Raw genomic sequence first — 16,090 nt, 5'->3', positions numbered from 1 at the left:
CAGCGTTTCCTATACCTTTCATCAAGGCCTGGAGAAGAGGGCATCTATCTTATTATGGTTACAGTCCTGGGATGTTTGCTGTCCTGCAGGGACTACATTTGCCCTGCATTCATGCAGAAAAGAGTGTGAATTAGAAAAAAGAGGACATTCAAAAAAAGAGGGTAGCAAAAAGTTAATCATCCAAAAAATAAAAACTTTTTTGCCCTGATAAAGTGAGCAGATAAGAGGAAACTATATCGGCACCTCAGTTGGCCGAGACTCAACATTCTGTGGGTCTTGTACTTCCCTGCAGTGTGTAGAACTAATATTTTTCAGCTGATAAATGAAAGAAAAAAAATACTAGGTAAATGTCTCGTGATTTCTCAGTTGTAAAACCAGGATGGAGTTCAGCTTTAAAATGAATCTGTTCTACCACCCACCTAAATTCTGTCTCTTAAAACGGGTCTTGTTTCTGTTTTCTCAGTGCCAGAACTGAAGGAGCGGATCCATGCGTGGATGCGAGAGAAGCATAACAATGACCAGTGACACCATAGCACATAACTGTGATGTTTGCATTACTAGAAGATGCCGCTGAAGATGGAACCTTGTACATAAATATTTAAATATTGCAAGCATTGATGTGCTCATCGGATGGATAGCTAAAAGAAAAAAAACTTAAAAACCAAGGGGATTATATTTTCTTAAGGGTCAGCATTACTGGACGGAAAGAGGAGACCGCCTTTGCATCAAAACGTGGAGTGGTCCATAGACGAAATCAAGGTTCTTTGACAAGCCAACTGTACCAGTGTACCAACTTCCAGAGGGTCTTTTAAATATTTTTTTTTTTTACTTCTGCTGCTATTATGTTTTTTTGTTTCTTTTTTTAATCCCCCTTTTCTTCCTGCCTGGATACCAGTGTTGACAATAAAGGATATAGAGAATGATTGAAATACAAAGTTCCTGCCACTCTTCTATTAACCACTTAATAAGATTCAGGGACTGAGGAGTGAAATGCGATGGCCAGAGCCAAGTTTTTTTATTGTTCCTACAGATATATATATATTATAATGTAATGTATGTTATATATTGGTTTCATATACAACATATGTTATGTGTATAATAATAATGTATCTAATGTACATTATATATTTTTGATTTGAAGGGTGAGTCTGCCTGAAGTGGTTACCAAATGGGTATTCCTGTAACCAGAGTTAGTTTGGCAGTTTTAAATTTATAAATACCCTGAGCTGTGTGAACGCACAGGTCAGAATACATAAAGCAGAATAACATATGTTCAAGGGGTGGAGCTGGGATCTCGGAGTGGGACAAAGGGATCTCGCCTACATGAAGAGTTTTAGGAAGCCAGTGAGGGTCCTTCCAACTTTAAAGATAGTACACAGTTTCTTTTCCAGCAAAAATAAGTTATTCTTTTCTGCTGACATTCATGCAAGATAAGATGCTTTGGAAGATCCACCATGGGAGCTATTTTATATTGAAAAACATGTTCAGACATAGTATGTGACTTGTTGGTTGCACCCTTCGCTGTCCTTGCTTTACTCCTCGTCCTGCACCAGGAAGGAGAGATCTCCAGTATGCACCCGTGTCTAGCCTTACCAAAGTGACTGGTGCCAGGAAATCTGGCAAGGGCAAGCTGTCCTCGTCCTTTCTTTTTCTTTCCTTTCTTCTCTCTGCTTTATTATTTTTTTAACAAAACCCTTTTGTATTACTGCCCTCCACAGCATACTTGAATTCCTGGACTACCTTTATGTGGAATGGCAGGGAAACCTGTAAAGAAAAATTACAGGAGTGTGCCCCCTCTTTTATTTTCAGTTTTCCATTGAATTTCACCTCCTTGATAGGTTCTGGACTCTGGAAATAAAATAAATGTTGACAACATTGCTGTGTGTCTGTGTGGATTTTTCTGACTATTATACTACTGTCCTGTGGCCAGAAGATGCCCTTGGCCATATAGTTAAGTAATATGTGTTGGTGTACTTGTGATGGTTTCAGAGATGTTAAAATGGCCAATAGGGAGGTAAATGGGTGGTGCAGTGCTTAATTTCATCAGCTCAGAAAGCTTTGGAGTCAGAAGGCCACTTTAATGCACAAAGCACATGATCTGTTTGTCATTTGGCTGTATTTGCCACTACAGCAAGTGAAGATCCTTGATACATGTAGCACCAGTACTGTGACTGCACTGCATGTACCTGACTATAAATTCTTGATAATGCTCTGTTGTCATGCTGCCTCTTGCGGTCTCCCCCATGGGTACATGTTAGCGGCAACAAAACACATTTGAAATGTAGAGTATTGTCACCCCATAACAGGATACCTCCAAACAGGAAACCTTATGGCAGGATCATCAGGTATTATCTTAATGCCTAACACCTGCCATTTCCACCTCTAGCTCTGTACATGCATTGACACTGCTTATTCTGGTTTGGTAATATACTCAACAGTAAAGATTGAGAATATATAGACTTCAGGGTGCCATGGCCCACCCCTTAAGTAAAAAAGCACCCAGGCTATTGTGCCAATGACCTGAAGTATAAAAATAAAACATAACATAGAGAGGAGGCTGTAAATTATGGACAGAGTGTAAAAAAAGTAAACACTAGTTTAAAACAATGGGTTGGGAAATTTATGGTGCAAAGTTGAAGTAAAGGATTTTTAAAAGGAAATTCATTTTCAATTTTCCTTAACTTTTTTTTTCATTGTATGTTTTCTTTAAATCCTTATTCAGGTGGACGCCTACTGAGTTTGCATAGCCAGCGTCTGTGAAGTCAGAGTAATGCAGAGTAGGACCATTATCCAAATTTAACATAGGAGACAATGAAGAAGCTTACTTACTGTCTAAATGACTGCATGCTAATGCATTAACATTGGGTTCAGCTTTTTGGGTGAGTGTATAGGCACTAGCTTTTTACTTAAAATCAATTGTTGATTTTATGTTCACTTTGTTGCTTGGTAACTGTATTTGTAGCCTTACGGATATAGGAGACTAATGCTATGGATGATCATTTTTTTTTTAATAAAACTCCATCTGAATATAACCCGGAGCAGCTTATCTCCATTATTTTTTAGTGAAACTTTGTAAATAGTTTTCAAGAGGTAACAGTGATCATCCAGTGTTCTCCCCCAAAAATGTTTAAGCTGGATGGGAAGAAGCTGCAGGCAAGGTGATCAAAAAGGCAACATGTGACAAATTTAGTTTTCCCAGCTGTTGCCATTAGAATCTAGTAACCCCTATAATTCTGTCTTTCAACTGCTCCCCCTATACTTTTTTCAACTGTTTTTCTTTTAAATATATTTTTATAAAGGTTAACAGTATAAAAATAAATTAGACATTTCTTTTGTATTTTACAACCAGCAAACATGAATAAAAGAAAACAAAATAGACAATATAACATTTGCAACGCTAGTATAAAAATTACACATGTTTTTATGGTAAACCCTGAAATAGGTCAATACTTGTCGCATTAATGGTATTACAGTAAAATAGACCAAACTAGAAGTTACATAACAATAGGGGGTCATTTGTTAATTCTCTTTCGAGGTACCATGTAGTGTGATGGAAACAGTTGTACAATTTTTTTTTTCAACTTTTTAATGCCCACCCTCTTAGTACTGTATGTCCCATTTTATCATCTTTGTATTTTTACCCAACAATCACCCAACTTATCAGTAACCACTCAGAACAGCCTGGTGGTGCATCTGACTAAAAGGGGCTCGGGGGACACTGATCATGGAATAGTAGCTGGCTGCTGTGCTTGTACATGCATGGAAGCATGCACCTACTCATGTGGTTTTCCATTGTGTTGCCTAATATTATTATTGCACAGTATTTATATAGCGCTGACATATTATGCAGCGCTGTTAAAAGTCCATAGTCATGTGACTAGCTGTCTCTCAAAGGAGCTCACACTCTAATATCCCTACCATAGTCATATGTCATTACCACAGTCCAAGGTCAATTTTGGGGGAGGGGTAGGGGCAATTAACCTAACTGCATGTTTCTGGAATGTGGGATGAAAACCGGAGTACCCAGAGGTAACCCACACAGCCACGGGGAGAACCTGCAAACTCCATGCAGATAATGTCCTGGCCAAAATTTAAACCAGGGACCCAGCACTGCATAGGCCAGAGTGCTAATCTCTGATCCACCATGCTGCCAAGGCTTAAATTACATTGTTTTTTTCCTTTGAACAAACTACAGCTAAAACAGAAAGTAGTCCAAGGTACTTTAACATGTCAACTCCTATACTTGTTTACATTAGCTTGAAATAAAAGAGAAGTACTTATACTTATATCAATTTTATTTGCTTAAAGTAAATACCATTTAAATTCATGCCAAAAAGCCTTTCTTTGTCTATTCTCTTTCTAAAACCACAAATATCTTTTACAATATGGCTCGCTTAAAGCGTGCAATCATACATTAGAGAAGAATCTAGCTTTCTTTTTTCCCTGTTAAATACTTATATAAATGGTATATTGTAATGAATGGTTCTAATTTTTAAACATTTGTTCAGGTGGTGGCAGCATCAGGCATTTCAGATCCTACATGTAGCGTAAAAGGGTGATGTGCCACCCCAGCTGCCTCCAATGAATTAGATTTGCTTGTTTCCGCTTATTAGGTGTTTTAATTATTTAAAAGAAAAACAAAACACTTCTTGCTGTGCTAGGCTTTGGCAGCTGCTTACTAATGTCTGAAAAAGCCAAACAGGTACCCCTCCTGGGTGTCTAGAGGTTGCCAGTACATGCCTGGGAGCAGTAAGTCTGAACATGCCCTTTATGCTGCGTTATTTACTTATTCCTTTATGTCAATGATTTAATTTAGCTCCAGAGCCAAATATAGATTTAGTTATGGCATGGATGCCATAACTAATTCAATTCATAACTAATTCATAAGTAATTCAAGTGTGAATTATCTCCTTTTGAACTGGATCTAAAACAAATATATAAAATATTGCAGCTTACCTTATATGGGCTGGCTGCATTAGTTTCCTTTTTTGGTAAAGAACCTTTAGGAATGCCAAAAAAACCCTTGCAATGCTATCTTTTGTAAACTACTAATTGCATCAACTAATATATATTAGAGCTGAACAAAGGCAGATATATTTAAAGTCCTACCTGTGTGGCATCCATAGGTGTAGCAGCCCTAGGAAAGGAAGTGTTATTTGCAGGATGACAAAGTGGAAACCAGCTTGAAAAATAGATAAAATGTAGCCACCTCAACCTTGGACTGGTAAGCTACAATATTATAAAATAAATATTATTACTTTTTTAGCCCTGTTTTAAGCTACCGTGTTTCCCCAAAAATAAGACAGGATCTTATATTTATTTTACCTCCGAAAATCGCATTAGGGCTTATTTTCAGGAGTCGTCTTATTTTTCATGTACAAAAAAAAAAATCTATATTTATTCATGTACAAAATCTGTTTTTATTCATGTATAAAAAAAGTCTTTAGCATTGTAACCTCCGCTACCTGTGACCTGTCAAAATCACAGATTTTTTCTGTTATGTACAAGAAATCATGAATAAGAATGGACAAAAATGATTAATGAAAAAAACACAGCTTTATAAGCAAACAAGTGCAACATAACAAGAAAATGTGCTGACAATTAACATATGACTCACAGAGTAACATGCAGACTACAGAATCAAAACTTCCAAAGCTTGGTTGACCACAAGCAGTAACCAATAAAAGTATTTAAGAGTAAAAGCAAAAAAAAACAAAAAAAGAAGTATGGCTAATGAATGAAATACTAGCAAGGACCCTTTGAAAAGAGAATCCACCAAACTCCTATTAGTTTGTAGTGTCACAGGTTAATTAACCCTGCAATTTTTTCACCCCTTGCACCAGTGCTTTGAAAATCTCCTGCTCTCTTTTTCCTCTTGGTATCCCTTTGTGTACCACGTTACCCCACCCTCCAAAGACGACAATAGGTCTTACTTTCGGGGGAGGGCTTCACCTTTGCATGATTAGCATGCTAGGGCTTACTTTCGGGGTAGGTCTTATTTTCGGTGAAACACGGTATATTTGTACCTTTGCATTTTGGATGTCATTTGCTGTACAAATGCTCCCTCTAGTGGTTATTAGTCTGTATATGTACAGTTGTTTAGAAAATATATCAAAATTATATGAAAACAGAAATTTTCATAGTACTCTGTGCTTTTGGAAGTCATCTGTTGTAAACATACCTTCCCTCTTCCTTTTAGTTCCTATAAATTGTGTTGCTGAGCTGTTGCTTTATTTTTTTAAATCTGTGATTAATTTAGCTTTGACCATCATCCGACAATGAAACAAATAGATAACGGAAAATCTCACACGGGCTTATTTTATTACAAGGCAGTACAAATAAAAGTACAAAATCCCATCTCTAAGAAGCAATTAAACTGTCCCTGTACACCAGGGGGAAGTGTAATCCCTGTTTAGCGGCTTGTAGCTGCAATATAAGATTACTGTGTTGCATGCAAATCTGTTGGCGTTTCGTCTGGAGAATTTTAGCCCTGTCTGCGTTTTATCTCTTTGGCACAGTGAAAGGATCACCGCGTAGGGAGATTCTAGAACAATATAATGAGCTGATTAATAGTGTGCGACTATCCAAAGTAACCAAGAACTGCAGCAAAAGCGCTTTTCATACTTAAAATATTGTTATATGTAGTCAATATTTATGATGTATTTGGGGGTCTTTAATTTTTGACCCAGCCAGGGACCTTATAAAATGGTTAGAAACAAGAAATGAGCAGGCTTTGAATTGCTGGAGATGGCTTCATAATTACTAGCAACGCAAAGCTGAAATCTCTCTCATTGGGCCTGATTTTTTAAAGATTTCCATGGCTGGAGAGAATACACTTTCAGCAGTGAATCTAGGTGATCCAGCAAACCTGCAATGGATTTCTTAAGTCATTTTCTATTTGTTAGCAATTGTTTTCAATCCTGGACCAGATTCATTACAGTTTGCTGAATCATCCAGCTTCGCTGCTGAAAGTCTATCCTCCCTAGCCTTGCAGAGCTTTAATAAATCAGGTCCGTTGAATCATCATTACGTATGTTTCCATGTAAGTATCTGAATTTGATCTGGTATCTGCTTTCATGCAGTCACCTGTGTAGCAGAATTTGGGTTAGAACAGGAAACAGAACCAGGAGAAAGTGCTGCCATTTAGTGAGACACTTATGTTTTACCAAGGAACTTGTTAATAGGAGAAAACAACAGAGTGATGGGTGAATTCATAAACGTTCTTCTTCTCTTTTCACTGTGCAGTCACTCTTTACAGACTATAACACAACTCATTCCCCTTTGGGCACCCCATGATGATGACATTCAAATTACCAACATAACGTAATATGAATGTATTAATAGAGGTAACATTATTAATTTTACTACACAGTATTTATATAGCGCCGACTTATTACGCAGTGCTGTACAATGTCCATAGTCATGCCACTAACTGTGCCTCAAAAAGCTCACAATCTGATGTCCCTACCATAGTCATATGTCATTAATACAGTCTCAGGTCAAATTTGGAGGAGATAAAATAACATAATGCTGTTGATCGATAGACTGTTAGGTGCTGGATGTATTGTAGTAGTAAGAATATCAGGTACATTATATATGAAAGGCGACATTGTAGTTTGTGGATAATGTGGCACAGGGAATATGGAAGGAGTATAGAAGTGGTAGAAATTAATATTAGTATTTATATTGCTCCAACATAATATGTAGCGCTGTACATTAAATAGAGGATGCAAATGAAAGATAGATACAGACGGTGACACAGGAGGAGGGGAGGACCCTGCCCCAAAAAGCTTACAATCTAAGAGGTGGGAGAAGTAGCTCACATTAACAGAGTTTAGGAAAGGCATACAAAGGACACTGAGTGCAGGGTCAGGTTGTGTAAAATTGGGCACAGTAAATATATATGTCCCAAAGCAGTCTATCTTGAGTTTTTTTTTTTAACATGGAGGGAACCCTTGAATTAATTTTCATGTCCTGGGAACCCCCTGCTATAATTACTATTCCCATTTTTTATCTATTTAGTGTCAACACTGATTTTAAATATTCTCTACTCTAGTGTTTTGCAACCTTTTTAATATTGGGGAACCCTTGAAATAACTTTTATGTCTTTGAGGAAACCTTCCTATATTTACTATATCCACAGCTCACAGTATATTAGTGTGGTAGTAAGTGAGAAGAATTCCTTTTGTATTGCTGGTCATTGGGAAGAATGTCACCCTTAGAGATAGCCAAAAACATTATTGGTGTCACCTAAACTAACCTGAGAGGTACAAACAGCACAATAATTAAGGAACCCCCAGCAACCTTTGCAGGAACCCTGGCTGAGAAACTTTGCTCCAAAGAATGTTGAGTACATGACATTTGGGAAGAGTATAGAATATAAGGCGAAGGACATATGGAAGCAATATAGAATTTTGGGTACAGGACATATGAAAGGAGTATAGAATGTCAGGTACAGGAAATATAGATGGAAGTATGTAATATTGAATACAGGTCATGTGGATGGAGTATATAATGTTGGATACAAGACATATGAAATGAATATTGAATGTAAGGTATAGGCCATAAAAAGGTTTGTTTTTGGGTGCAGAGCATAGCATGTATACAGGACAAATTGAAAGGGTCTAGTATGTCGGATACAAGTCATATGGACTTGTGTAGAATATAGTATTTTTTATTAGTATAGTATAGTATAGAACAGGCATTTACAAACTACGGCCTGTGGGCCGTATAGGGCCCAATAGGGATGTTTCTCCAGCCCTGGCCAATTCCACCGCGAGCAGGGTCAGGAGAAGGACCCCGCTGGGGGAGGTGCACCGGCCAGAGCCGCAGAACACGTCCCCTGGATCTGAGCTTGTGTTGGAAGAGTGGGCAGGCTGTGCCACTGCACACAACCCGCCTACTCTCCTATTGCAGGCTCAGATCCGCGATTGGAAAGTGGACGGGGTTATGTCATCATGACGTCACGTTCAGTGGCATCATGATGGCATAGCCCCGTCCACTCTCCCATTGGCCTGGCCCCTCTGTCAATTTTGTGGACCCTGAGTTTGCCCACCCCTAGTATAGAATGTTTGGTACAGGCTTTATGGAAAGAGCATAGCATATCTGGTTCTGGGCATATGGATGGAGTGTAGAATGTAGAGTACAGGCCATATGGAAGGAGCATTGTATGTAAGGTTCAGGACATATAGAGGAGGAGTGTAGAATGTTGGATATGGGTCATATGGAAGAAGTTTTGAATACTGGGTATCGGCCATATAGAAGGAGTATAGTGTATTTTGTACAGGTCATAATTAAGGAATAAAGAAGAAGATACGGGTTGTCTCCGGGTTAAGGACATCCGACATACGGACGCCTCCTAGATACAAACAAGACGTCCCTGCTTTCTGCTGTGCAGGACAAAGCTGGAGGGGGGCAGTTCGCATGATTTGCAGAAGAAATCTTTTGCTAAACACAGTTGAGGTTGTGGGTGATCTTAAAGACTTGTAACTCTTCACCAAGACAAACCCTGCAGTTATTTATTTTTGCATATCAAAGCACAGCTTGCTCCAGAAGTTAACGAATGTCTAGGCTCTATAAAGTTTTCTTTTTTGCTTTGATTGTGATTAGCTCACAGTGAGAATTTTATACAGTAACTGACACCACGCTGCCTAATAATATGTTGAGACACCAATCATCTCTCCTAATTGCATTTATTAAAATAATGTACCTGTTCCCACTTACATACAAATTCCACTTAAGAACAGACCTACAGTCCCTATCTCGTATGTAACCCGGGGACTACCTGTATCAGTAAACGTGGTGGATATTTGGGTGCATATGCCATATGAAAGCAATATTTTACTGTGTATTAACTATGTATCTGACCACAAGGTAGAAAACTAGTCATAAAGAAGATAACCTAGTATAGGTCATATGGAAGAAGTTTAGAAGAGGACATAGTCCTAGTCCATAGACTAGTGTAGGTGATGTGTACTCCTATATAGAATATATAGAAATAATGAAGAAGAGCTAAGGGAATTGTATATAAGTCAGTGTTATACAAAGTACTGACTGTCATGTAACTTGCAGCCTCATGCTTTGAAATAATCCTATTACACTCCTGACTGATCAGTGTTTGGGCAAACCCCAGGGCATGGCAGCATTAGGGTGAATGTATCCCTGCATGAGCTGTACAAAAGAATTAGTCCAGATTACCGGAGGACATTTGAGAGTTAGAGCCTTAATGTTATTCTGCATGCATCGTCATCTCTGTTTCTCTGTGTTGTATTGCGGATCTCCCTGGTAACAGTTTGTTATAAATGCAGAAAAGCAATTGCAAACCTTCAGCAGTACAGCAAGGCTGAACCAGGGCTTGAGAGCTACTGTCATGATGAAGGAAAACATTGTACCATTCTATACATCAGTTTGTCCACTAGGGGCACTGTTATCACTAATTTTCTGATTTTTATCAATTCAATGTAGATATTTAATGCATTTTAATATATCTGTCACTGAAATATCTTGTTTTTGAGTATGTTTATTAATCCAAAAGCAGAAAAAGCATATGTAAAGTCAATGTACTAATTATATTTCTCCATTTTTGGTATTTTTAAAGTAATACTGACTGGTATATCTGTTCAAAAAAAATTACTCCCTGCTCCACTAAAAATTCACTTCTGTGAAAAAATCATATCAGCCCTACCTAAGTTACCCCTGAAATTTCAAAAAGCCCCCCCTTATATGTTATAAATAAGACGAAAGTAGAAGATAGATGTTCCCCATTCCTAGCATACTTCCTGTCCAAGTGTGACAATTCTGCTCCTATAAAGAATTCCTTGGTCAGGAAGTGAAAGCAAAAGTAAAAAAAAACAAAAAACAAAACATTACACAGAAAATTAAATTAACTACCATATCTAAACTCTGGTAGTTTGCAATGTATTTTATATACATTTTGATTTAGATATGGACTCAAGGCAGCGAAACTGTGTACAATGCTTGCAGAGTCTATGTCTAGGTAAGAATGTTTGCTAAAAATACATTTACTTGGAACAATTGTTATTGATTCATTAAAACCTGACTTTCACAATAATTTATTCTTTTTTTAACCTTTTTAACATGGGGTAACCCTTGAAATTTAGTTCACGTCTTCAGGAAACCCCTTCTATAATTACTTTATCACAGTACATTATTGTGGTGGTCAGCGGCAAGATATCCTTTTACACTGCTGGGCAGTGGGAATAATGTCACCTTTACAGATAAATGATCATTGGTGTCAGTTAAACTGGCCTGAGAGTGACAAGCTGCGCATTGCTCATGGAACCCCTAGCAACTTCTAGAGCAGTCCTGGTTGAAAAACACTGCTATGAGGCATCCTTGAATTTAGTTACTAATTGCCGATTTCAGTTTTTATAACATACACTGATCCGTACACAAACATTAAAGCTTTCTGCCTATTATTGTATAGGTCCTATTCTGCCAACAGAACAGCTGTGGACTGTTAAGCTATGGACTGCATAAGACTTCTGAAGGTGTCCGTGGTATCTGAAACTGAAATGTTCTTTAAGTCATGGTATCGTCACTGGCCTGCCTTCTGCCTGCAGGGCATCTGGCTGCCATTTCTTCTTCAGGTAAACAAAGCAAACACAGCAATTCTTCTACATGATCTAAAATAAACCATGATGTATCAGATCAGATCCCCTTGATTTTCAGCTATTCAGGGCAGATTCCTTTCCTCCTCCTGTGTCACTGTCTACACCTGGCTGACATTTGCAACCCCATATTCAATGTACATCGCTGAGTAATATGTGGGCGCTCTATAAATCCTGTTTATTATTAATAATAAATCAGATCACCTTCAATTAATTTATTATTATACTGTGTTTATATAGCGCCAACATATTACGCAGCGCTGTACATTAAATAGGAGATTCAAATGACAGATGTAAAAACAATGACACAGGAGGAGGAGAGGACAAAAGAGCTTACAAACTAAGAGGTGGGGTAGGTTTCAATTGCTTTATGGTCCAGTTCTAATGCTTACATGCCCATAGCCAGGGGTAATCATTTGGTGGATTCTTTCTTTTATGCAGCATTTGGTTTCTGATTAATTTGTGTAGTGATAGGTCTTCTGTAGACTCAAGTCAGATGAGCTAGCTACCCCCCTCCCTCATCCCACTTGTGTATAGAAAATCTTTGGGCACCCATGGCCCTTATTGGTATTGTACTAATTGTCCTACCCTGGACTACATTTTGGTATACAAACCACTATATTCCACACACCCACCAAGTCTTTGCTGATTTGGAGCTGCTCTGATCCATCCATCTAGCTCTAACAGTTTGGTCCTTGTTGAAGTCATTCAAAACTTTAAACTTGTCCATTTTTCCTTCTTCTACCACCTTACCATTAGGAGCTGACTGTTAACTTGCTGTCAAATATATCCTGCTGTTTGACAGGTACCATGGTAAGATTAATAATGTAATTTACTTTACCTTTTGGTTATTTTAAGATCTTGCTAGTCTTTGTAAATCCCTTAAATTTCAGGAAAACATCAAGGTATGTTGTAATCAGAAAAATAAATATTTATCATAGTTTATATCAGCTCCTTGTATGTACAGCTTGGAAGAGCAGAGAAAAACACTCCAAGCCAGATCTTGGCTCTGCTGCTGTGCAAAGTGAGAACACGAGGGATGAGCAAATAGGTGCACAATCACAGGTTGGATTCCAGACCAGGATGTATTTGCTAAATGCAGTGTAGCTTCCTGGCTGGGGTTTGGACAACAGGACTACAAATCCTATGCCAGGTAGGACAATAATATATATATATATATATATATATATATATATATATATATATATTCTGAGTATTTAGCTGTTTGCCTGGACATTAGTTATATATGGCTCCAATTAACTGAAATCTATCTCTGCCTAGTTGCAGATACAAATACCTGCTTGGAAGGACAGTGAGCCTATACACTCATCAGATATTAATAACCTTTCTCAGATAACTGCTGTGACCAGAGCAATAATATTATGTGAGACAGCCAACCCACTCACAGGCTAGAAGCTGGGTTTAGAAATGAGAAATCTTGATTAAATGACACTCCTATGTCACAGTGACTCAGTGCCGAGGGCTTGTAAAACATAGCTATACTCTCACAAATAGCTATTTTTAACCCACTCATCCAAGGCCAAAAGAGAAAAAAGATGAAAATGAATAGAATAATGAAAGCTAGTTGGACTTAATAGACCTGTGTGCAGAAAATAGGAGGATGAAAGGACCCAGAGGTTATCTGTGAAAATAGGAAAACTGAAACTGGAGCTGTTTTATCAGATTTGTGGTTGCTTTATCCTGTTGCAGGATAACCAACTGTTGACATAGACCCATCTAAAGTCAGATAAACATGGACAGGTGGCACAAAGCAATGGAAGTGGTACATTTGCTGTTTAAAACCCTTAGGGTCCCTTATGGTTAGTTGCTGATTAGGGCAGTGTGGAGTAGTGCTTCCTGTATCATGAATCACTTCCTAGGACTTTGATGGCCAAAGTGTTTAATACTCCCTGGGAAATTCCTATATGTTCCAATATTTCTATTGAACCTTCCTAAAGTTGAAATTGCCTTCTTAGAACAACCAAATATTGGCAAACTTGTGTTATGTACCTGGGCTGGCCAACCATAATCTTAAACAGTCATATAATGAAGCATTTCTGTTTATTAAACAGTATATATATAGCACCAACATATTATGCAGTGCTGTACACTGAATAGGAGTAGCAAATGACAGACAGATACAGACAGTGACACAGTAGGAGGAGAGGACCCTGCCCCGAAGAGCTTACAATCTAGGAGATTTATGGCAGGCAGAATAGGGCTCTAGGGAAGGTATTGTCTTTGGTCCTCAATCCCTTCAATGGACAATAACAAGGTTCGCAATGAGTACAGAAGAAGACTCCATATTTGTATGAATTTATAGGTTTGGTCCAATAAGACATAGATTGCCCAAATGTCCTTCCACGTTTGTAAAATGACAGTGGAACACAGCTATACCCAACTGTGCTTCTAATGTGGTATACTGATTGTATCTGGGCCCCCTGGACATGTACTGGGTTCTATACTCCTGCCTATGGTTGCCCTGTGCATTCTCCAGCTCGGAGCCTAAGTAGAGGGAGCAATACCACAGACACTGCTTTCATCAGAGAGAAAAATGAAGGTCAAACATTTGTTTTTGTTTTTTTATTTAATTTTCTATCCTAGTTTGTTTCATCTGGATGTGAACTTTTTGGTCAGATCATTGTCATCTCATGTCTGCTTTGCTGAAGATAAAAAAATAAATAATAATACTAAATAAATAAAAAGGAAAAAATAAATAAATAATACTAGATAAATAAAAAAAGAAATATAAATAAAAATCCACTTGTGCAGTGAGGCTACCTCTACATTGGACTGGTTGTGTTATCCTTTTTGCTAGGTTTTTCTGTTAATATCATTTTTACCTATCTTATTGCATTGCTTTTTCTCAATGTGACTGGTCCCTCGCAATATGTGGTCCTAGGCCTGACATCACCATGTACAACCTAGAGCGTGCCAAGGGAGCAAAGGTAAGTAAAAGTGTAAATACAAGAAACAGAACTTGGCATTTTTTAATAGTAGTTTTTTTTTTAAATAGTAGTTTTTATACTTTCCTTTAAAGCATTTAACTATTTACCTTTACTTTGTCCCTGCGAAGTTCCATTCCATATATATTCCAGTTTAATACTAGTCGTAGTATGACTAAGTAGTATTCTCCTCCTCCTGTGTCACCGTCTGTATCTGTATGTCATTTGCAACCCCTTTTTAATGTACAGCGCTGCATAATATGTTGGCCCTATATACATGCTGTTTAATAGTAACGACAGACATGTTACCATTTTTTCTTTTAAATATTAATACAAGATAATGCTATAAGGGGATACAGGGTACATGTGCAGTAATATACAATATTGTTGCTTTTGGATTCTCATCCACTTAATGTCTAGGGTCACAGAATAAGCTTTCACTCCTGAGATTTGATGTCTGCAAAATAGCGGATTTCCTTTTGGAAAAAAAGCTGCATGTCTAACAGGATTAAAGACTTCCACATTAAGATGAGAAGGAATCATCAGCTCAGTCAGTTGCATTTTTCAATTAAAAAAGGACAGAGCAGTACAGGTAGTGAGATATACAGCAGCTTTTACCAGGATCTTAGTGGCACACAGTGTACAAGTCGTGTTTGGAGGACTCTAGTGAAACAAATCCAACTTTCTGTGCTGTAGTCAGTGTGGTAAGGTTTGTGGTATAGTAATGAAATGATTTTAGCCATACCTGGTGCCATCTTCTATACTGAGTGAGAGGTCCTGTGTTGCCTGCCCTGTGCTTTGTGTATAGCTTTGGCTTGCTCATGTACTTGGGGTTCAAATCCCTGCTGCCTGCTCCTGGGCTCTAGGTCTATTTTCATGAGTTCAATGCTCTTTTGTGGGGTTCTGGGTGTGAGTTCCTGCTGTCTATGTATCTGCTCTGCAGCCAACCTTTGGGCTTTGGGAAGGGTTGATGTTGCTTGTTCTTGGGCTTTGGGTAGTAACCCCTTACTGTCTGTTTTTAAACTCTGGAGCTTGCCTGCTCCTGGGCTTTGGTAGAGCTGCTTTGCCAGCTCCTGGGTTTTGAGTAGAGGTCCCTGCTTTGCCCACTCCTGGGCTCTGGGTAGAGCTCCCTGCTTTGCTTCTCCTGGGCTCTGGGTGGAGCTCCCTGCTTTGCCTGCTCCTTGGCTCTGGGTAGAGCTCCCCGCTTTGCCTGCTTCTGGGCTCTGGGTAGAGCTCCCCGCTTTGCCTGCTTCTGGGCTCTGGGTAGAGCTCCCTGCTTTGCCTGCTCCTGGGCTCTGGGTAGAGCCCCCTGCTTTGCCTGCTCCTGGGCTCTGGGTGAAGCTCCCTGCTTTGCCTGCTCCTGGGCTCTGGGTAGAGCTCCCTGCTTTGCCTGCTCCTGGGCTCTGGGTATAGGTCCTTGGCCTGCTCCTGCATTCTGGGTATGGGTCCCTGCTGCCTGCTCCTGCATTCTGGGTATAGGTCCCTGCTGTGCCTGCTCCTGCATTCTGGGTATGG

At 38.8% G+C, this 16,090-nt stretch overlaps 1 protein-coding gene across 3 annotated transcripts in view; it reads left to right on the top strand.

Annotated features, from left to right (window-relative positions):
* Positions 1-1,877, top strand: part of UBE4B (ubiquitination factor E4B) — a 41,058-nt gene extending 39,181 nt beyond the window's left edge. For all 3 annotated transcript variants that reach the window (XM_072427083.1, XM_072427082.1, XM_072427080.1), the window contains one exon: positions 464-1,877. In XM_072427083.1, coding sequence (XP_072283184.1) covers positions 464-525 — 62 coding nt within the window. In that variant the 3' untranslated portion in view covers positions 526-1,877. The remainder of the gene's footprint in view (positions 1-463) is intronic.
* Positions 1,878-16,090: the final 14,213 nt, after the last annotated feature.

This window comes from Pyxicephalus adspersus, chromosome 11, assembly GCF_032062135.1.
Source record: "Pyxicephalus adspersus chromosome 11, UCB_Pads_2.0, whole genome shotgun sequence".
Classification (NCBI taxonomy): domain Eukaryota; kingdom Metazoa; phylum Chordata; class Amphibia; order Anura; family Pyxicephalidae; genus Pyxicephalus; species Pyxicephalus adspersus.
The sequence above is the reverse complement of the archived record's forward strand: the minus strand, read 5'-3'. Positions and strand labels throughout refer to the sequence as shown.